Below are 23,013 nucleotides of genomic sequence, written 5' to 3' on the forward strand. Positions count from 1 at the left end.
GAACAAAGTGAACTGCCAATCCCCTACTGTTCTACGGGTATAAAACTGTGGACAAGTAGTAGTTGTAACGAGAAACATTCAATTCAGTTACTTCATCTCGACGCGTTACCTCTTGTTGAAAACTGATCATTGCTCTTCGTTTCAGATCAAGTATTCGTTCGTAATACGTTCAGGGGAGTATTCATAAAATATGGTAAGATATGAGATCCTTTCTTCTTATTTTCTTTTCTTCGACGCTCGACAGTTTAAGTTCAAGTAGGGAATTTATAAAAACGTTTTCTTCCGTTCCCTTCTCGTTTGCTGGTAGAAATTCCGATTTTTGGGTGATGGAGATTGCCCCGATTGGCTGCTGGCTGAAATCAACACGTTGTCACGTATGGTATGAATTCCGAAATTTTGTTCTCCCTCCTCTTCTCCGGAAGAGGAAATGATTTAGAATTAACAAATGATTCATTTTTCACAGACGTCCATTAAAATTAAAATACTAGGTCAAACAGTGGCCAAATGTCTTACGGAAGGAGATCTCGATGTAAGTGCAACAGTAATATTAAATATATTAACGTACATATTTTTAAGACGTAGATGAATTATTCGTTGACCATTCGTTTCCTTTAAGGAAGAAAAGATTAAGAAAATTACTGAAGACGCCAAAGTTGGTGAGTCCATCACTTTTATTATTATCATTATCATTATTATTATTGTTATTATTATTATTATTATTATTATTATTATCATCATCGTCGTCGTCATCATCATCATCATCATCATCATCATCATCATCATCATCATCATCATTATTATTATTACTATTTGATCGATCACAGGAGAATATATTATGTTTTGTTTGTCTTTCATGGAGAATTGACCGATGCAAAAGCAATGGTTGCAGCTCTTGAATTAATATTCACGTCGTCCGCGCGATATGGAGTTTCCGCTGCCGATTTAAGCAGCGAATTACAGCAGCTTGGCCTTCCTCGTGAACATAGCGCTGCAATTGCCAGACTACATACGGATTATTGTCCTCAAATCACGACTACACTTTCCTCGGAGTCTTTAAGAGGTGATTAAACATTTGAAGCTTCTGATCAAGTGTACAAATACGATTCTTTACCTTAAACGTATCTACGTAAATTACACCGACACTGTGAATTATTGATTATCATCGTTACACGTTGTCGGGTTTGGCCGCTATTTATTTTCGCTTGGTTTCATAGTCAGCAGATTGTCGTCGGTAGAAGTTTTGTCTTGCGACAATTCGTCACCATTCTCCACGGTGTCTCTAAAGTTGAAGAAATTGGATGGAAACGATGAAAACTCGGTTATTAATATCTCGAGAAAGGATGTGCAGGTTCTATTAACAGGTGAGAGATAGAATTTAATAAGCAACCAAGACAAAAATTAAGCAAATACATTCACGTTTACGGATACGTATTTTTAAGAGCTACGAAGAGCAAAATCTTTGATGGAAAATCTTTAAACATCTTACATCTGTCTCGAAGCACAACGACTCTTAAAATATCTGGCTTTACCGAGAAACACGAAGTAACATGTATAACGGTAGAAATATATGTAAGTTGTAAAATAAAAAATAATCTTTGTACATTTTATTGCGTTTTCCATTTTTTATGGTGTTCTTTATTAGTGGAGATATTAAAGTACAAGAGGTGTATTGTTAAGGTATAATGTATATTTATTATATTATCAATTTTGTCATATAGCATAACATTGTAATTTCCTAAATAGTAGTAATAATAATAATAATAATGATAATAATAATAATAATAATATAATAATAATAATAATAATAATAATAATAATAATAATAATAACAACAATAATAATAGTAGTAGTAGTAGTAGTAATAGTAGTAGTGGTAGTAGCAGCAGTGTTGGTAATAATAATAAAAATAGTAACAATAATAATCGTAATAAGAGTAATAGCAGGAGTAGTAGTAGTAGTAGTAGTAGTAGTAATAGCAGTAGTAATAATAGTAGTAATAGTAGTAGTGTAATGGTAATAATAGTAGTAATAATAATAATGATAATAATAGTAATAATAATAATAATAATAATAATAATAATAATAATAATAATAATAATATTTAGTAATGATAATAATAGTAATGATAATGATAATAATAGTAATCATAGCACCATGAACACTCCACAGTAAATTTTTAATTCGATTGTTATTCGAAAACCGCGACGCGCTGTTGCGCTTTAACGGGTGAGAACGGCAAATCGGAAAGTAATAATTACACTTGGTAAAATTGTAGTCGTCTCGAGTTTGCGACATCATCTGGTAATAAAGAGGATCAACTGTGAATGACTAGATGGTTTTTAATAATTAGGAAATGAGATTTTTCTGACTAGAACATTGGCGTGGTTCTGATGTTTCGCGCGGAGTAAATAAACTCTTTCGATTGCTTTCTCTTCTGAGCATGCTGATACTTTATCAATATCGTAAGTAGCATATCTTTGATTCAGGAAAATTGTAAAGAGTATATACTTCAGAATTGAAAGAGATGAGAGAGGGAGAGAGAGAGAGAGAGAGAGAGAGAGAGAGAGAAAGAGAGAGAGAGAGAACATTTACTCCAAAACGTTCGAGATGTCTGTCGGATGTGCATGAGACACTTGATACATTACACGACGTTTTTAATTTGACACTCAACCGAAATCATATCACCGTTCTCACAATCGTTAAGTACCGCGGATTCACAGGGATTCGGACAGGTCGTGTTGAGGTTTACGCTTTGTGATCTTTGTTTACCCTTTTCCATCTCATAGTTAAATTTTTTTCTATTTTCTCTTTACCTCTGCATTCATATATTATATATTTTTATATTTGTATACGTACGCATGTCCTTTGTGTTTCTGTCTTTCTCTCTGTGTGTGTATGTGTGCGCGCGCGTTCGCGCGCGTGTATCTCACTGGCGTAAGCGTGTTGCGTGTCTCTATACTCTCTCTTTTTTATTCATCTTTATATTTAATCTAAACTGTCTTAATTGAAAGCTCGTTCTTAATATTTATATTCATTTCCGTTTTAATTCAAACTCGCTCTTTTCACCCGTTTCGTAAACTTGTTAAGACAACAAGTACCGCTGAAACAGTCATTTCCAGTTTTACCAATGTCAGTATCTTTGTTTACTCATATATTGTTCATTTACGTTAAATTCAATTTCATAATTTTAATATCCTACCTAAACAGCTGGTCATTATTAATCGTCAATAGATAATACATAAATACATAGGTACACACGATTCATCGTCATCGCCCTCTGCATTTTCAGTTTTCCATCGCAGCCAAAAAGTTTCCTTTCACGTTCACTGATGACAATGACAGTACGACCATGTTGATGATAACGGTAAGAATAACAATGCAACAGCAACAATGCAACAGCAACAACAACAATAACAACAGCAACAGTAACATTAACGATAGTAGTAATAACGATGATGGTCATTATGACGCTTGCAATGATAGCGGTGATGATGTTGATGGTTGCAAGGGTCACGCAACAGTATTTTTCTAATAACAATAATTATAGTAATAATAACAATAATAAAAATCCTCCTGTAATGGATCAGACGAGAGATTAGGCCCACGTGACATAATCTTTGAAGAAGTGAGTAGAGAAGAAATTAATAGGAATATTAAAAACAACAACAACAATAATAATAGTAGTAGTAATAATAATAATAACAATAATAATAATAATAATAATAATAATAATAATAATAATAATAATAATAATAGTAATAATAATAATAATAATAATAGTAATAAAAATAATAATAATAGCAATGATGGTGATGATGATGATGATGATGATGATGATGATGATGATGATGATACTAATAATGATATTTATAACGATAATTAAATGGATTGGGGCTGTTTTACTTTGAAGGATCACGTAATGTACTATAATCGTAGTAAAATTCTCTCAAGCTCTTCGCTTCGTCCAAGTAGCAGTTATATAAAAATTATACCGATCTGCTATATGTACATAAGTTTACTAATCATAGTATGATACAACTGTAAAGGAATATAGAAAAATAAATAAATAAATTAATTAATGGAACATAGCTACACACAAAGGAACAACTGAGAGTATATTTACGAGAGAAATTACGATAAGCGAGTGTTTAAATTCTTACATACTAATTAGAAGAGTTGATTACATCCGGAGAATTGCCCTAAATCAAGGGCGATCGGAAGAATATATTCACGTTCGTTCATAATTTTATACTTTTTGTTGGATAACTTGATTCTAAGAACGATCGATAGATACGATATAGGCCTTTTGCAATGTCCATTCAATTTTCCTGTATTTTCGTTCTTCGAATTCGTTCAAGACGAATCCGAAATACGATTACACGCAACTTTCAATTCGAATCACACGTAATCGAGTATAACGTTCGTCTTAATACGTTGTACGAGATCGCTTTCATTATTTAACGACCACATTTTGTTTGCCTTTCTTTTTTTATTTTATTTTATTTTATTCTCTTTTTTTAATTTTTTTTTCTGTAAGTACGTCCATACCGTGTAATAATTTTGTCACTGCATTTCTTCTTTTCCTTTTTTTTTTCTTTTCTTTTCTTTTCTATTTTTTTTTGTTTTTTTTTTTTGTTTTCTTTGTTATCTCGTTAAACGACTGTTATAAGTTGCAATCTATTCAAGAACAGTACAATCGATTACGCGATAATTACTCGTTGCTCCCGTAATAGAAGGATAAGTCGCGAGAAACGGAACGGGCGAATTTCTCTGTCATGTACGAAGGAGGACGGGAAATTTGAAGAGCGAAATGAAATCGTTCCGTGACCGTGGCCGTCTCGCTTGTCGGGTCTTATTGGCCGTGATATTAATTTGCCTGGGGGTAAATTAAAAGATGACAATTGATATTATTCGATCTTGTGCAACTCATTGTGCATCATCTCACCTGGAACAATCAAAGGAGTAATCGGAGTTACACTTTATCACTAGTAAAAATACATAGTGCCATTGAAGTGATCCCCCTCCCCCTTATCCTCGACAGAGAAATTCGAGTGTTCTACGTGGATTCTTAAAAATAGGTTCCATTCTTTTTTCAGAGTAGTATATTTATCTATCAAGAAGTCGTATGTTTATGATTCTCCCGATTCCTAACTATTCTTCTAATCATTGTTATTATCACAATCACCATCATCATTGTCAACCCCATCATTTTTCATCGTTTTCATCATTATCTGGTCATTATTAGAGTTGCCGCTTCTGTGTCATCATCACAACTATCGTCGTGTACACGTTTGTTTAAGAACAAATATCAGAATCGTCACGTTTTATGAGATTTGTCAAAGGGGGAAGAATATTTACGAAATATTCTGGAGCATTTTCATCCTCCACGTAATTTCATCGTCGAGGCGATACCGGAATTATCTTAACCATTAGTAGTTACTACATTCACTTGTTATTTATTGGTTCGTCCGAGTGGAAATGAAACATCTTGTTGTTTAATAAAGATGCGGACAATTTTTGTTGTTGCGTGGTGGTGGTACCTGTTGTTGTTGTTGTTGTTGTTGTTGTTGTTGTTGTTGTTGTCGTTGAACATTTGTTTTACATTTGTTGCTGCTGATTCGTCCGATCCGTCGAACCGAACTCGAACCTCTATTTCTCTACCTTTAGAAATACAAGATAAAGGTAACTCGTCATTTAGTACTTTCCGATGCATATACGTACATGTAGTCTTTTATCTCTATACACAATAGTAGATATATAGGTACGACAAGAAGGTTAATCTGTAATTGCAACGACGACCGAAGAGGACTGATCGTTGGTGGACACAAATCGGGTTGTTGGTTGATGTCGATCGTGACGCGAAGACCATCAAAGGTATACAGAGAATTTACGTTTTCGTGTTTTCGTACCCATTCATAACGTGTCGTTATGAACGTTGTGTATTTACTTTCGCATTTTGCTCCTTTTTCGTCGGCATACGATGCTTTGAAAGCTTGTAGTATCGGTGTCGAATACGGGTTATACATAGTGTATGTAAAAAGACAATATTCTATGGTGCAACGGAGAGGCTTGAAGCAAACACTTCTCTCTCTAAGGTTGGCGAGTGCAAGCGTTTGAGAATTTTAAAACAGTCCGAGTCTGTTTTATTATATGTATTATTTGCCTGAGCAAGATGCAGAGGCAACATCTAAGAAAGGGGAGAAGAGAAAAAAAGAGCATGGACGTCGCGTCATCTTCGTTTTTGTCGTTTTTGTCGTCGTCGTCGCCGTCGTCGTCGTCGTCGATGTAATTGATGCAGCGGTGCCGATACGGTCTACGTGATCTACAAATGTGCATCGAAAACAAGGAACAACTGCGAGTTAATTAACAAGGGGCCAAGTAGGTATCGTATAATTCGGTTGGTGATAGATAGGCCATGTAGTTCAAATAGTACGAAGTAGACAGAGCCTCTCGTTGAGATGTTCTAAACTTTCAGGAGCCGCTGTTACCTAGTAGGCATTGGTAAATAAAGTTGGCGAAACGACGTGTCAAGTGTACGCTCTCCGAACACCGCTTAGAACTCAACTATTACGGCTGAGCAAGCTGCCAATCCCTAGAATTCGAGTCTGTAGGCACTGCAGCTGGTCTCGTGATCCTGAAGATTGATCGTGCATCGGGATGCCGAGGGTGAAAGATCAATGTGATTCGCAGCGAGGGCCTCCTCGTTGTCAGCCACCCAATAGCCCAAGGTATCCGTATCGTAGGTTGGTATCATAGTCACCTCTGAGAGAGAGAGAGAGAGAGAAGAGAACAAACGGTTGATATTATGTTACATTATATTACATCATATTGGTATAGTTATATAGTTACCGAGTTCCTTGTCTTCCCAAGATCGTTTTGCTTCGAGTAACGCGTCGTAGACTTCACGGCTCGGCTCGGTACCGCTGAACACGTAGTATCTCGCGCGGACCCTTTTGAAAAATTCGAGCGACGTGTAATACGAGTTCCCATGATGAGGTACATAGGTTAAGTCCACGTACACCGGTTGCACTTTGTTCTTCGAATCTTTCATTCTCTTCTCGTTCTTTCCTGGACTCTCGGAACGTTTTTTGTTCTTGAGGTTTTCAGACAAAACCCTCCTTGCCTGTTTCTTCTCCTTTTTCGGTGTTCCAGGTGTACCCTTGTTGGAAATCTCATTGGTAACGGGGGCGGGCGAAGGTAATCCGAGAGGTTCGCCCCAATCGTTTACGGGGTTGAAATTTAGTTGCGCGGCATCGTTATCCGAGGTCGTAACCACCGTAGGCTGGGCACCATTCTTCAGGTTAAATTTCTGTGGCGGTAAAGGAGATGGAAGACCCAAAGGGGTTCCCCAATCGTCCAGTGGATCTTTCTTCTTATCGGTCTCCCGTTTATCGTCGGTCGCATCCCGACGGACGGTGCCGTTCGTGTGCCTCTGCGATGGTGCAGCTCTGGCATCCGGTGCTTCCATCGTCAGAGCTTTCTCAAAGTCGAGGTCAGCCTCGTCGATTATGTACTTTTTCGCGTCGGGTTTCTCTCTGTAGTCACCGGCGTACTCTTTCTCGACCGTGAACCGTTTTGCCGCGCGATCGCTCTGCTGCGGTGTCGGAACGGGATCGAGTTGCTCTTGCTGGGATGTTAACTCGATCTCTTTCCGCTCGCCCGGCGGATGATACTCGTCTCTCTTTACGTCAACCTTCTCCGCCAGGATGACAGTTTCTCCCTTCTCATTCGTTGTTTCCGTAACTTCCCTGGTCGTCGTCACGATCTCACCGTCGTCGGACACCGTCTTCGTCGTAGTGATAATGGTCCTGATCACCTCGCCGGATCTAAACCCTTCCGGTGTCCCGGTTAACGATCTACCTTCGGTTCTTCTGTCGGGTGTCGATCTACCGGATGCGTGCGTCACTGGGATCGCATCACCGGAACCGATGTCGCCAACACCAACAGGAGTCACCGTCTGCCGTCCATGCACTTTTTCCAACTTTGCTGCTTCTTTCTCCATTTCGGCAGACACTTTTCTCTCTTCCAGCTTTTTGCCTTTAATCGTTAATCCTCCGTCCTCGTCTACTTTGTCACTTTGTTCGATCGTTCCGGTTGTTACTTTACCAGCAACGGCACTACCCGCTGTTTCTTTAACCGACGTTATCGCACCAACGGATAATTTCTCTGTTGGAATCGAATCTTTCCCCTGACCCAGAATCGCCTGTATACTTTCGAAATCTTCCGTATCGGCTCGTGTACGGATTTCGTCGCCGATCTCACCCTCGTCGGATGGTAGAATGATTTGTCGCTTGATCACTTTCGTGATCACCACTGGTTCATCCTGTTCGACGATCTCCCGTTTTATAATCTTTCGAATGGTAATCGGTTCGTCTTGCTGGGAAACTTCTCGTTTCACGATTCTTTTAACCACGAGAACTTTCCCGTCACCGGAGACTCGCGTTTCCCCTTCTTCACCTTCTGGCTGTTCCTCCCCCTCGGTGTCGATAATCCGCGTGCTCGTCTCTCGAATGGTAATCGGTTCGTCTTGCTGGGAAACTTCTCGTTTCACGATCCTTTTAACCACGAGAACTTTACCGTCGCCGGAGACTCGCGTTTCCCCTTCTTCACCTTCCGGCTGTTCATCCCCCTCGGTGTCGATAATCCGCGTGCTCGTCTCTCGAATGGTAATCGGTTCGTCTTGCTGGGAAACTTCTCGTTTCACGATCCTTTTAACCACGAGAACTTTACCGTCGCCGGAGACTCGCGTTTCCCCTTCTTCACCTTCCGGCTGTTCATCCCCCTCGGTGTCGATAATCCGCGTGCTCGTCTCTCGAATGGTAATCGGTTCGTCTTGCTGGGAAACTTCTCGTTTCACGATCCTTTTAACCACGAGAAGTTCACCATCGGCGGAGACCCGTGTTTCACCTTGTTCATCTTCCGGCTGTTCCTCTCCTTCTGTGCCGATAATTCGCGTGCTCGTTTTTCGAATGGTAATCGGTTCGTCTTGCTGGGAAACTTCTCGTTTCACGATCCTTTTAACCACGAGAAGTTTACCTTCTTCTTCACCTTCCGCGCGTTCCTCCTCTTCCTCGGTGTCGATAATCCGCGTGCTCGTCTTCTCGTCGATCTTGCTCTCCTTGGATAGTATAACCGTCTGCGTGGGCTTTCCGACGCTTTCCACCAGCGTAGCTTCCTTAGTGGGAATAGTGGCGGCGGTTGCGATCGGAATGGTAGTAGTAACCACCGAAGCGATACTGGTCGTGGAAGATAGTAGAACATCTTTTTCAACTTTTTCCGTTGAAGGTGTAGGCTCGGACATCGAGTCCGGCGTTGATTTTCCTGAGAGCGTGGTGATGTGAGTCGTACGTATTTCCCTCATCCCGCCTACGAACGATTTGTGAAACTGGCTCTGGTAATTTACCGGATAGTCAATGGCCGAGCCTTCTAATCGGGCATCCTGCGTTTCGGAGTAATCGGCCGGCTTATACTCGGCGTAACTGGCTAATTTTGGTTGACCGTCGGGCCCGTATCGAAGCTCGGGAGACCGCACGTAACGACGGTAGCCGTCCTTCTCGTAACCGTCGTCGGGCTCGTCGTCTTCTTGGTAGATCTTTACATCGACTATCGAGTCTCGGACGAGTTTCTTCTTTAATATTATCTCCTCTATTATTTCTAAAATAATATACCGAGGCAGGGATGATTTAACGATGATCTCCTCTAAAATTTCTTCGGTTATCTTTTTCCCTTTCTTAATGTAGTCCTCCTCGAGAAGCTTCTCCATTTCGATCCTCTTCTCCTCCGAGATCGAGATCTCTTCGTCGATGTGTGGTTCGGAACGTACAGGACTGTCCTGGGTAGATTTGTCGGAGGCAATCTGCTCGGAACTTAAACTAGAGCTTATCGATACCTCGCTTGCATCCCTCTGACGATGTTGTTGTTGTTGTTGTTGTTGCGTTACTCTCGTCCCATCTTCCATCTTTGCCTCTGGAATGTATTCGACTAAAACCGAATCTCTACGCAAATTCTCTATCGCGATAATCATTTCTATGATGTTCACTACGATACGTTCCGAAACTGAGAAACTCTTAGCTACCTCCCCTATCGTAACCACTGTCATTTTCTTCCCTTTACTTATGTATTCTTCAAAAAGATATCTCTTGATATCTGTTTCCTTCTCGGCCGTTATCTTTTTAATCGTATCGGCTTCCTTTTCCTCCTCCTGGACGCGGTCTGTTTTACCAACAATAGACTCGGATAAATATTCTCTTTCAGTCACGCTACGTTCCGCGGTCTCGTACACGCTTGTAGCTCTGGATCTGGTCAAAGGACCTTTGTCCTCGGATTCGAATAAACTATGAGATCGAGATCTATCCTTTTTCTCCGTGGCATCGATCGCGTCAGATTTATCTTTTACCACCTTTCTATCGATATCCTTCGAATCGAGCACCTCACGAGCAATGCCCTTTCCCTCCGCCTCCGGGGAAACATCTGTCGCTTCCGTTGAAATGTCCGCCGAATCGATGTATCTCGAGACGAGAACATCGTCAACGATGCTCGGCGATTTTGATTTCATTTGACTCGCTACCTTCGACACGGTTGTATCATCATCCGTCACACTAGCCGATCGTGACTTGTCGCTTATTATTATTTCGCCGATATCCTTTGAATCTATTATCTTCCCTTCGGTTGGAACGCTTGCCACGCTCGCCGATCTAGACTTGTCTCTTCTATCGGCATCCTGTAGGTCTTTCGAGTCTACGACAGTCAGCCCATCCCTTGTTTCTTCCGCTGGGAAGTCTGTTGCACTAGGTGATCTAGATTTCTCGGTTGCTTTCATTGGTACAGTTGAAACGTCCGTTACGCTAGGCGGTGGTGAACCAGACGTGTCTATCTCTGCTGTTTTTCTGTCAACGTCTTTCAAGCCCTTTGCTTTTTCTGATTCCGTTCGAATCTCTGTTACACTGCTCGATAATACACTGGACACAGTCTTTAGTTCCGCGACGTCTCCGGCGATGCTGGTCGATTTTGATTTATCCAACGCTTTTCCCGTGGCATCAACCAATTCGATCTCTGCTGTTTTTCTATCAACGTCCTTGGTTTTCGTTGGAACCTCATCGCCGGTAATGCTCGGTGATTTCGGCCTAATCGAAACGTCCGTTACACTAGGCGACGTAGACTTGTCAGTTGTTATTTCGCCAGCATCCTTTGGTTTAGCCACGTCCCCGATAATACTGGGCGATTTAGATTTTTCTGACGACGTATCCTTTATTCCCTCTGAAACACTTGTCACGCTCGGTGATCTCGACTTGTCGATTATTTTTGCATCCAAGTCTGCCGTCGAATCTGCCGCGTCCCCAGCGATACTCGGCGACTTTGATTTTTCAGATGTGTCCCTAGCTTCCGTTGGAACGTCTGTCACGCTGGGTGATCTGGACTTGTCGATTGCCTTTGCATCGACGTCCGTCGAAACGGACAAATCATCGGCAATACTCGGCGATTTCGACTTGACCGTCTCTTCTATCGATACGTCCGTTACGCTAGGTGTTTTAGATTTCTCGGTTATTGCTTGCGGAATACCTTTTAATTCTGCTAATTCTGCCGACGTATCTTTCACTTGGACCATCTTTGTAGAGACCAAGTCCGCTGTGAAATCAACTGCTGCGTCTCCCGCGATTGCTGACATCTTTCTGTCAACATCTTTCGAGTCTGATTTTCCTAATGGGACATCTGTTACGCTAGGCGATCTAGATTTCTCGATTACCTCGAGATCAACGGCCATCGAATGGATAGCATCGCCGACGGCACTCGGTGATTTTGGTTTATCTGTTGTTTCCCACATCTTGACTGAGATATCCGTCGTAAGGGTGGGTGATTTCGTTTTGTCGCTGATTGTTTCTCGTACAGCCTTCGATTCTATCACCTCTTTGACGATACTTGGCGATTTTGATTTCTCCGACACATCTTTCACCTCCTCCTGTGCGGACTTGTCGATACTCTTTGTATCGAGATCCGTCATATCTGCAGTGTCTCCGGCAATGCTGGGTGATTTGGTCTCCGCTGTTATGCTGGCCGATCTGGATATCTCGTGGGTGATTTTCTCAACTTCCTCCTTCAAGTCTGCCTTCGCGTCTTGAGCGATACTCGGTGACTTTGATTTTTCAGATGTGTCCTTGGCCTCCATTGGAACGTCTGTTACGCTGGGTGATCTAGACTTGTCGATTACCTTTTCGTCGAGCTTCTTCGAAACGGACAAATCATCGGCAGTTTCGCTCGGCGATTTTGACTTGGTCGTTGCTCCCATTGTTACGATCGATATTTCAGTTCTTCCCACCGAAATGTCTTTTAACGCTGCTACCTCTGCACCGACACTAGGCGATTTAGATTTATCTGTCGTATCTTTTACTGGCTCCGGAACAGTTGTCACGCTCGGTGATCTAGACCTATCGATAGGTGATTTCGCTTCTGGTGTAACCGCTGCTGTACTCGGCGATTTCGATATCTCTGGTGTTTTTCGGTCAACGTCTTTCAAGTCTATCGCATCACCAGCGATGCTCGGTGACTTTGACTTTGCTGATACATCTGTTACGCTAGGTGATCTAGATTTCTCGATTGCCTCGATATCAACGTCCATCGAATCGACGATAGCATCGCTGACAGCGGTTGGTGATTTCGACTCTGCTGAGACATCGGTGCGAGTGGCTGGCATAGATTTGTCGGGTGTTGTTTCCACGATGTCTTTTAATTCACCCACTTCGCTACCAACACTCGGCGACTTTGATTTCTCCGACGTGTCTTTCACCTCCTCCGGTGCACTTACCACGCTCGGTGATCTGGACCTGTCGATTGCCATTTCGACGATTTCTTTCGAAATGGTCACTTCCTCGGCAATACTCGGTGATTTCGACTTCATAATAATGACTTCCGCTGGCACAGTTGAAACATCCGTTATACTAGGCGATCTAGACTTGTCGACCGTAGCGTCCACGATAATATCCTTTGATACTATCGGCTCCCCAGTAACGCTAGACGATATTAATTTGTCAGATGTGACTTTTTTAGATTCTTCTTCTGTAACGCTTACGACGCTTGATGATCGGGACTTGTCGATTATCTTTCTATCCAAGTCTGCCGTCGATACTGCCGCAATGGTAGGTGATTTTGTCACTTCTGACGCGGTACTCGCTGTTACGCTGAGCAATCTCTCGGATATCTCGGGGCTCTTTTTCTCAACGTCCTTCAAGTCTGCCGTTTCTTCAGTGATACTCGGCGACTTTGATTTTTCAGATGCGTCCTTGGCTTCCGTTGGAATGTCTGTTACGCTGGGTGATCTGGACTTGCCAATTGCTTTTGCTTCGATTTCCCTCGACGCGGACAAATCATCGGCAATGCTTGTTACACTAGCAGATCTAGACTTGTCGATTTCCGTGTCCACGATATCTTTGAAATCTACCGGTTCCCCAGTAACGCTGGGCGACTTTGACTTCTCCGACGTATCTTTTTTTAATTCTTCTCCTGAAACGCTTGCCACACTCGGTGATCTGGACTTGCCGATTGCCTTTACATCGACCTCCTTCGAAACGGACAAATCATCGGCAGCTTCGCCCGGCGATTTTGGTTTGACCGTTGATTCCGCAAGTACAGTTGAAACAATCGTTACGCTAGGAGATCTAGACTTGTCGATTCGCCTGTCCGCGACATCTTTGAAATCTACCGGTTCACCAGTAACGCTAGGCGACTTTGATTTGTCGGACGTGTCTTTTCTCAATTCTTCTTCTGAAACGCTTGCCATGCTCGGTGATCGCGACTTGTCGATTATCTTTCTGTCCAAGTCTGTCGTCGAATCTGCCACAATACTAGCTGGTTTTATTACGTCTGTTGCGGTAACCGCTGTTACGCTAGGCGATCTAGATATCTCGGGGGACATTTTCTCAACGATCTTCAAGTCTGCCGTGCCTTCAGCTATACTCGGCGACCTTGATTTTTCAGATGTGTCCTTCGCTTCCGCTGAAACGTCTGTTACGCTGGACGATTTCGATATCTCGGGGGTCTTTTCCTGAACGTCCTTCAAGTCTGCCGTGTCTCCAGCGATACTCGGTGACTTGGATTTTTCAGATGTGTCCTTGGTTTCCGTTGGAACGTCTGTTACGCTGGGCGATTTTAATATCACGGGGCTCTTTTTCTCAACGTCCTTCAACTCTGCCGCGTCTTCGGCGACACTCGGCGACTTTGATCTTTCAGATGTGTCCTTGGCTTCCGTTGGAACGTCTTTCACGCTGGGTGATTTGGATATTTCGCGGCTCTTTTTCTCAACGACCTCCAACTCTGCAGTGTCTTCAGCGATACTCGGCGACTTTGATTTTTCGAATGTGTCCTTGACTTCCGTTGGTACGTCTGTTACGCTGGGGGATTTCGATAACTCGGGGCTCTTTTTCTCAGCGTCCTTCAAGTCTGCCGCGTCTTCGGCGACACTCGGCGACTTTGATTTTTCAGATGTGTCTTTGGCTTCCGTTGGAACTCCTTTCACGGTGGGTGATTTAGATATCTCGGGGCTCTTCTTCTCAACGATCTTCAAGTGTGCCGCGTCTTCGGCGATACTCGGCGACCTTGATTTTTCAGATGTGTCCTCCGCTTCCGCTGAAACGTCTGTTACGCTGGACGATTTCGATATCTCGGCGGTCTTTTCCTGAACGTCCTTCAAGTCTGCCGTGTCTCCAGCGATACTCGGTGACTTGGATTTTTCAGATGTGTCCTTGGTTTCCGTTGGAACGTCTGTTACGCTGGGCGATTTTGATATCACGGGGCTCTTTTTCTCAACGTCCTTCAACTCTGCCGCGTCTTCGGCGACACTCGGCGACTTTGATCTTTCAGATGTGTCCTTGGCTTCCGTTGGAACGTCTTTCACGCTGGGTGATTTGGATATTTCGCGGCTCTTTTTCTCAACGACCTCCAACTCTGCAGTGTCTTCAGCGATACTCGGCGATTTTGATTTTTCGAATGTGTCCTTGACATCCGTTGGTACGTCTGCTACGCTGGGGGATTTCGATAACTCGGGGCTCTTTTTCTCAGCGTCCTTCAAGTCTGCCGCGTCTTCGGCGACACTCGGCGACTTTGATTTTTCAGATGTGTCTTTGGCTTCCGTTGGAACGTCTTTCACGCTGGGTGATTTGGATATTTCGGGGCTCTTTTTCTCAACGACCTCCAACTCTGCAGTGTCTTCAGCGATACTCGGCGACTTTGATTTTTCGAATGTGTCCTTGACTTCCGTTGGTACGTCTGTTACGCTGGGGGATTTCGATAACTCGGGGCTCTTTTTCTCAGCGTCCTTCAAGTCTGCCGCGTCTTCGGCGACACTCGGCGACTGTGATTTTTCAGATGTGTCCTTGGCTTCCGTTGGAACGTCTTTCAGGCTGGGTGATTTGGATATTTCGGGGCTCTTTTTCTCAACGACCTCCAACTCTGCAGTGTCTTCAGCGATACTCGGCGACTTTGATTTTTCGAATGTGTCCTTGACTTCCGTTGGTACGTCTGTTACGCTGGGGAATTTCGATATCTCGGGGCTCTTTTTCTCAGCGTCCTTCAAGTCTGCCGCGTCTTCGGTGATACTCGGCGATTTTGATTTTTCAGATGTGTCCTTGGCTTCCGTTGGAACGTCTTTCACGCTGGGTGATTTGGATATTTCGGGGCTCTTTTTCTCAACGACCTCCAACTCTGCAGTGTCTTCAGCGATACTCGGCGACTTTGATTTTTCAAATGTGTCCTTGACTTCCGTTGGTACGTCTGTTACGCTGGGGGATTTCGATAACTCGAGGCTCTTTTTCTCAGCGTCCTTCAAGTCTGCCGCGTCTTCGGTGATACTCGGCGATTTTGATTTTTCAGATGTGTCCTTGGCTTCCGTTGGAACGTCTTTCACGCTGGGTGATTTGGATATTTCGGGGCTCTTTTTCTCAACGACCTCCAACTCTGCAGTGTCTTCAGCGATGCTCGGCGACTTTGATTTTTCGAATGTGTCCTTGACTTCCGTTGGTACGTCTGTTACGCTGGGGGATTTCGATAACTCGGGGCTCTTTTTCTCAGCGTCCTTCAAGTCTGCCGTGTCTTCGGTGATACTCGGCGATTTTGATTTTTCAGATGTGTCCTTGGCTTCCGTTCGAACATCTGTTACGCTGGGCGATTTTGATACCTCGGGGCTCTTTTTCTTAACGTCCTTCAAGTCAACCGCGTCTTCGGTGATACTTGGCGACTTGGATTTTTCCCATGTGTCTTTAGCTTCCGTTGGAACATCCGTTACGCTTGGTGATTTGGATATCTCCGGGCTCTTTTTCTCAACGTCCTTCAAGTCTGCCGCTTCTTCAGTGATACTTGGCGACTTGGATTTTTCCCATGTGTCCTTGGCTTCCGTTGGAACATCCGTTACGCTTGGTGATTTGGGTATCTCCGGGCTCTTTTTCTCAACGTCCTTCAAGTCTGCCGCTTCTTCAGTGATACTTGGCGACTTGGATTTTTCCCATGTGTCTTTAGCTTCCGTTGGAACATCCGTTACGCTTGGTGATTTGGATATCTCCGGGCTCTTTTTCTCAACGTCCTTCAAGTCTGCCGCGTCTTCAGCGATACTCGGCGACTTGGATTTCTCAGATGTGTCCTTGGCTTCCGTTGGAACATCCGTTACGCTTGGTGATTTGGATATCTCCGGGCTCTTTTTCTCAACGTCCTTCAAGTCTGCCGCTTCTTCAGTGATACTTGGCGACTTGGATTTTTCCCATGTGTCTTTAGCTTCCGTTGGAACATCCGTTACGCTTGGTGATTTGGATATCTCCGGGCTCTTTTTCTCAACGTCCTTCAAGTCTGCCGCGTCTTCAGCGATACTCGGCGACTTGGATTTCTCAGATGTGTCCTTGGCTGTTGTTGGAACATCCGTTACGCTTGGTGATTTGGATAGCTCGGGGCTCTTTTCCTCAACGTCCTTCAAGTCTGCCGTGTCTTCAGCGATACTGGGCGACTTGGATTTTTCCGATGTTTCCTTGTCTTCCGTTGGAACATCTGTTCCGCTTGGTGATTTGGATATCTCCGGGCTCTTTTCCTCAACGTCCTTCAAGTCTGCCGCGTCTTCAGCGATACTCGGGGACTTGGATTTTTCCGATGTGTCCTTGGCTTCCGTTGAAACATCCGTTACGCTTGATGATTTGGATATCTCCGGGCTCTTTTTCTCAACGTCCTTCAAGTCTGCCGTGTCTTCGGCGATACTCGGCGACTTTGATTTTCCAGATATGTCCTTGGCTTCCGTTGGAACGTCCGTTACGCTTGGCGATTTGGATATCTCTGGGCTCTTTTTCTCAACGTCCTTCAAATCTGCCGTGTCTTCAGCGATACTCGGGGACTTGGATTTTTCCGATGTGTCCTTGGCTTCCGTTGAAGCATCCGTTACGCTTGGTGATTTGGATATCTCCGGGCTCTTTTTCTCAACGTCCTTCAAGTCTGCCCTGTCTTCGGCGATACTCGGCGACTTTGATTTTTCAGATGTGTCCGTGGCTTCCGTTGGAACGTCTGTCACGCTGGGTGATCTGGACTTGTCGATTGGCTTTACGTCGATGTCCTTCGAAACAGACAAATCTTGTACAGCTTCTAGTGCGGTTGAAACGTCCGTTACGCTAGGAGACCTAGACTTGTCGATTCGCGTGTCCGCGGCATGTTTGGACCTGTCTACCGGTTCACCAGTAACGCTAGGCGACTTTGATTTGTCGGACGTGTCTTTTCTAAATTCTTCTTCTGAAACGCTTGCCATGCTTGGTGATCGGGACTTGTCGGTTGTCTTTGTAACCAATTCTGTCGTCGAATCTGCCGCAATGGTAGCTGATTTTATCAACTCTTGTGCGGTGACCGCTGTTACGCTAGGCGATCTGGATATCTCGGGGGTCATTCTCTCGACCTCCTCCTTCAAGTGTGCCGTGTCTTCAGCGATACTCGGCGACATTGATTTTTCGGATGTGTCCTTGGCCTCCGTTGGAACGTCTGTCACGCTGGGTGATCTGGATTTCTCGACTGCCTTTTCGTCGAGTTTCTTCGAAACGGCGAAATCATCGGCAGTTTCGCTCAGCGATTTCGACTTAATCATTGGCCCCGCTGGTACGGTTGAAACGTCCGTTAGGCTAGGAGATGTAGACTTATCGATTCCCGAGTCCACGATATCTTTGAAATCTACCGGTTCTCCAGTCTCGCTAGGCGACTTTGATTTGTCGGACGTGTCTTTTTTATGGTCCTCTTCTGCAACGCTCGTGACGCTTGGTGATCGGGACTTGTCGATTACCTTCCGATCAAAGTCTGCGGTCGATACTGCCGCAATGATAGGTGATTTTGTCACTTCGTGTGCGGTAATCGCTGTTACCCTGAGCGATCTGGATATCTCGTCCTTCAAGTCTGCCATATCTTCAGCGATACTCGGCGACTTTGATTTTTCCGTTGTGTCTTTGGCCTCCGTTGGAACGTCTGTCACGCTGGGTGATCTGGACTTGTCGATTGCCTTTTCGTCGAGCTTCGGTACTGTCGATACGTCCGTTACGCTAGGTGTTCGAGATTTCTCGATTCCTGTCTCCGTCGTACCTTTTATTTGCTCTGGAACAGTTGTCACGCTCGGTGATCTCGACTCGTCGATTATCTTTGTAGCAATGTCTATCGTCGAGTCTACCGCGATAGTAGGTGATTTTGTCACCTCTGATGCGGTAGCCGCTGCTACGCTGGGCGATCTGGATATCTCGAGGGTCTTTTTCTCAATCTCCTCCTTCAAGTCTGATTTTTCGGATGTGTCCTTCGTTTCCGTCGGAACGTCTGTCACATCCTTCAATTCCGCTACTATCTCCCCAGCGATACTGGGTGACTTTGATTTATCTGCCTCGTCTTTCACTTCCTGTGACACACTTGCCGCGCTCGATGACCTTGTCTTGTCGAGGGTTGGTGATTTCGTCTCTGTTGATGGTTCCGCTGTTACACCGCCGCTGGGCGATCTGGAAATTTCGGCCGGAAATTCTTTCTCAACATGACGGTCTTTCAACGTCTCCGGAACACTGGTGACGCTCGGTGTTCTCGACTTGTCGACCAAATCCGCAGTTAGATCGGCTGCACTCGGTGATTTGGATATCTCTGGTGTTTTTCGGTCGACAACGTCTTTCAAGTCGGCAATGCTCGGCGACTTTGATCTCTCTTCTGCATCCTTCGAATCTGGCACCTGGCCAGCTCCTTTAGTAGGCTTGTCATCCGCAGTAATTTTCGATACGATGTCGGTAACGACTGGTGGTAATAGGTCGGGCTTTGGTACCGTTGGTAGGTCTTTTTCGAGTTTCGAGGGCTCCTCCGTTTCCGCGTCCGGTTTGGTCGTGGGCGATTTAGCGAAAATGGTTTCCGTGGGTGAAACGTTCTCCGAGCGAATCGATTCCGTCGGTGATTTCGACGGTCGAATCTCGAGAATTTTCTCCATAGGCTTAGCCGATATTTCCTTTTCGTCAGCTTTAACAGCAACTTCCTTTTCTGGTAGCGTCGGTTCGCCAAGTTCCAAACTGTCCTCCAAGTCGCGCGAACCACGCGCCTCGATAGGTGATTTATCCAAACTGTCTTCGGGCGTTACTTTACCAATTCCCAGGTCCGGTTTTCCGTCGAGCGACTTGGGCGATTTCTCGGAAATGCTGTCTTTCTCGGGAGTAGTTGGCCCGGAATGCAGCGAGTCTTTGTCCAGAAGTAGAGAATCTTTATCAGGCGTAGACTTTATCGACGCGTCCTTTAGAGAATCGTCGGGCGTGACGGATTTCGGGAACGCGATTGTGCCGGTCGCGCAAATTTCGGTTTCGTGTCCACCGTCTTCGCTACTCGCGGTAACCAACATGCGTCGAACGGTTCCCGTGTCTTCGTCGTCGGTCGGTTGAACCTTGACGGGAGAGGTTGACGTTGACGTCGACGTTGGCGTAGGGGTCGGCGTTGCCATTTCTTTCTGCGGCACGGTAACGGGTGCGGGTACTTTTTGCTCCTTCTTCTCCTTTGGTTCGTCGAGATATTTCTCAACGGTGTCGACGGTGTGAGACGAGGGTGGTTGGGCAACTTGGATCGCGTCCTTGTCGCGTTTCTCTTTCGTCTCGTGGACAAACTTCTCGTCAGCCTCGACGGCCTCCTCCGCGTATTCGCGCTCCCTCGTCTCGTCCAACTTGGAGGTGGTATCCACGAGCGGCGAAACCGCTGTTACGTCCCGGACTTTGTATTCTTGCTCGACGGCCTCAAAGTCGTCGGCGATCTCCTTCTCCTGCGCTCCCTCCATCGGCGCTTCTCCTCCATCTTCGGATACTTTCGGCACCCGTTCATCTTTCGAAGCGATCGTAACGAAACCGTCCTCTTCCTCGACGTCTTCCTCTCCTCGATCCAGCTGCGATTCGGTAAACAGTCCATCGGTACGTACTGTAATCGACTTTCTCACGATAATCTCCTGAATGATACGAATGATTATCGTTTTCGGGACCACATGTTTCACGGAGATCTCTTCGACTATTCGAACGGTTATGCATTTCCCTTTGGTTACGTATTCGTTCATGATATATTCCTCGAGCTCGATTTTCAACTGAGGCGTGATCGTCGCGTCGTCGAGTTTCAGTATGTCTACGTTATCGAGAACGTCCTCCTTCGGTAGGCCTTTCCTTACGATGATCTCTTCGATAATGTAAATGACACGCTCCCTTGGAACGCGTTTCACGATCGTGATATATTCTACGATCTGAACGGTGATTCTCGTTCTCCTCGTTACAAGCTCCTCGATGATTTCCTCTACCGCGCGATCCGTTCTGTCGATCGCAGACTTCACCTCGGCCGGTAACAGAGCTGAAATAGTTTCGAGTTTGAAAAATTTCGGTGACGTTGGCGTCGAGCCAGGCGAGACCATCACAATTTCCGGTTTCGCGGGAGATATCTTCTGATCGAACCCAATCACTGGCTCTACTATCCGTGCGTCAACTTCGGTCTCCTGGACAAATTCATCGATCATCTCCCCCTTTAAGGCCGATTCAGGTTTCTCCGTTGATACTTTGATCGTTTCTTCCGTAACCTTCTTCGGAACTTGCTCGAGGAATGCCTTGTCCGGTAGGAAATCGTCTTCCTTTAAAACCTGGGCAACCTTTTTCACGATCTCCGTAACGTCTCTCGGTTTCTCCTCGATATCGATGCCAGCGGTCCCCGCTAAAACTTCGCCGACGTCTCGTACAGCCTCCTTCAGGTCTCGTACGATTTCCACTTCCTCCTTTGGTATGTCGAATTTCACTTTCTCCGGTTCTTTCGTTTCCGGTGACGTGCTCTCGATCTGCGGCTTAATCGCTTCCAATTTCTCCACTACACCCTCCAACGTGTCCTTGACGGCGTCGTTGAACGACGCCGGGGCGACAGGCTGCCGCGATAAATCGACCATCGTTTCGTCGACCATCTTCTCCTCGAGCGACTCCAACGAATCCCGTAGGCTGTCCTTCACCGTTTTAAATTTCTTCGAAGCCTCCTCTAGCAGCGCTTTTATCTCTTCCGCGTCCTCCTCGGCCCCCTCCGCGAGCTCCTCTGGGATCGCGGCCGTATCCTTGGCTCGAACCTCTTCATCCAGTTTCGTTCGATCGAGTACGCCCTTCCCTTCGGTATCGTCGACGATCATCTCCTCCGGTTTTTCGCTGGCAGGTTTGCTCACTTTTGGGAACATTTTCTCCATATCGACCTCCTCGAGAAGCGTTTTCTCTTGTACTTTCGCCTCCTTCGGCGAGCTAGATTTCGAGGATGACTTCTCATCGGCAGCATCCTTCTCTTGGTCCTTTTTCGATTTTTTCGTCAGTTTGTCGATACCCTTCTCGAACTTGTCGGCAACCTTGCCGAAAAAGCTGAAAACACCCTTTTGCTCTTTGACCGACGGAGTCTCTTTCGGTGGTTGGGTCGCTGGCGGGGACGGTTTCTCTCCTTTCTCTCCCTTCTCGAAATCCTCGATTCGGTATAATTTCGGATCCACCTCCTCGTGAACCGGGAGATCGGCAACTTCGTCCGGTGTTTTCACGATATCGCGTTGCAAGCACTGCACAGCTTGTCGAACGTCGAACGCCTGAACGTCGGGTTTAACCGGCAACGGTTTCGCCGGCAAACTGCTGGCCGGAGGAGCCGTAACAACAGCAGTGGCAGTTGTAGCGGTAACGGTTACGGTTACGGCGGCGGTAGCGTCAACGGTAATGGCGGTGACGGGGGCAGGAGGGGCGGCGGCGGCGGCGGCGGCGGGGGCTGCGGCGGCGGCGGTGCTAGCGACGACGGCAGCGTCAACGGCGGCGACGGCGACGGGGACGGGGACGGGGACGGGGACGGCAGTCGCGATTGCCTCCTCTTCGATTCCGGCACCAACATCTTTCTCCTTCACCTCTTCGATAACGTGTTTCTCGTCCGTGTCCTCCTTTATCTCGTCGAGCGGTATACGCTCGTCTTCCGGTAACGTCGGCGCCGTGGTCGTTGCACCGGATTCCAACGTAGAGATTCGCTCTTGCGATTCGTCAAATTTCTCCAACAGCTGTTCCTTTTGGTCGACATCCGGTTTCAAGTCGGTATCGGTAGTGGTTTTCCTCTCGGACGAATCCAACTTGTCCGGACTGAGGCTCGACGGTTCTTTGGTGATGTCCTCGCTGTCTCTTTTACCGGAATCGTCTCTCTCCTCCGGCTTTTGCCGAGCCTCTCCTTCTTCCTCGAACGCGATTACATCTTTCAACTCTCCGACCGGCGATCTTTCCTTCCGTTCCGGCGATAGATCGATCGGTTCCGTTTCTTCTTCCCCTTCTTCTTCCCCTTCTCCTTCTTCCTCTCCTTCTTCTTCTTCTTCTTCTTCTTCTTCTTCTCCTCCTTCTTCTTCTTCTTCCTCCTCCTCCTCCTTACCTTTCGCTCCCGATTCCCGCCTATCCGCGCTTTCGTCCTTTTCCTTTTCCTCGATTTCCTCTTCCGCGCTCTTCTCCTTCACCAACGACTCCATGTCTTTGAGCATTTTCGCTTTCTCCGATTCAG

General features: G+C 45.6%; 2 protein-coding genes across 2 annotated transcripts; one reads left to right on the forward strand and one right to left on the reverse strand.

The window, feature by feature from the left end:
- The first annotated feature begins 174 nt into the window (after positions 1–174).
- Positions 175–1,499, forward strand: LOC143432524 (COMM domain-containing protein 4). Its single transcript, XM_076909187.1, has 7 exons — positions 175–193; positions 308–379; positions 464–529; positions 617–656; positions 860–1,060; positions 1,215–1,361; positions 1,440–1,499. The coding sequence occupies exons 1-7, from the start codon at positions 191–193 to the stop codon at positions 1,475–1,477; spliced, it is 567 nt and encodes a 188-aa protein (XP_076765302.1). The 5' UTR covers positions 175–190; the 3' UTR covers positions 1,478–1,499.
- Positions 1,500–5,965: 4,466 nt separating this feature from the next.
- Positions 5,966–23,008, reverse strand: LOC143432527 (uncharacterized; the record flags this gene model as incomplete). Its single annotated transcript, XM_076909192.1, has 4 exons — positions 5,966–6,762; positions 6,850–12,220; positions 13,853–22,128; positions 22,366–23,008. Coding segments are annotated over 4 exons (14,460 nt in total), but the record flags the coding sequence as incomplete, so codon positions are not given.
- Positions 23,009–23,013: the final 5 nt, after the last annotated feature.

The sequence above is a fragment of the Xylocopa sonorina genome, unplaced genomic scaffold (assembly GCF_050948175.1).
Source record: "Xylocopa sonorina isolate GNS202 unplaced genomic scaffold, iyXylSono1_principal scaffold0635, whole genome shotgun sequence".
NCBI classification, from domain to species: domain Eukaryota; kingdom Metazoa; phylum Arthropoda; class Insecta; order Hymenoptera; family Apidae; genus Xylocopa; species Xylocopa sonorina.

What these genes read in the sequence shown, in the direction of transcription:
- LOC143432524 (XM_076909187.1), top strand. An exon ending in TACTGAAGACGCCAAAGTTG is followed by an intron (nt 657 to 859) that starts GTGAGTCCATCA and finishes TCTTTCATGGAG; the next exon opens with AATTGACCGATGCAAAAGCA. An exon ending in TGTGCAGGTTCTATTAACAG is followed by an intron (nt 1,362 to 1,439) that starts GTGAGAGATAGA and finishes CGTATTTTTAAG; the next exon opens with AGCTACGAAGAGCAAAATCT.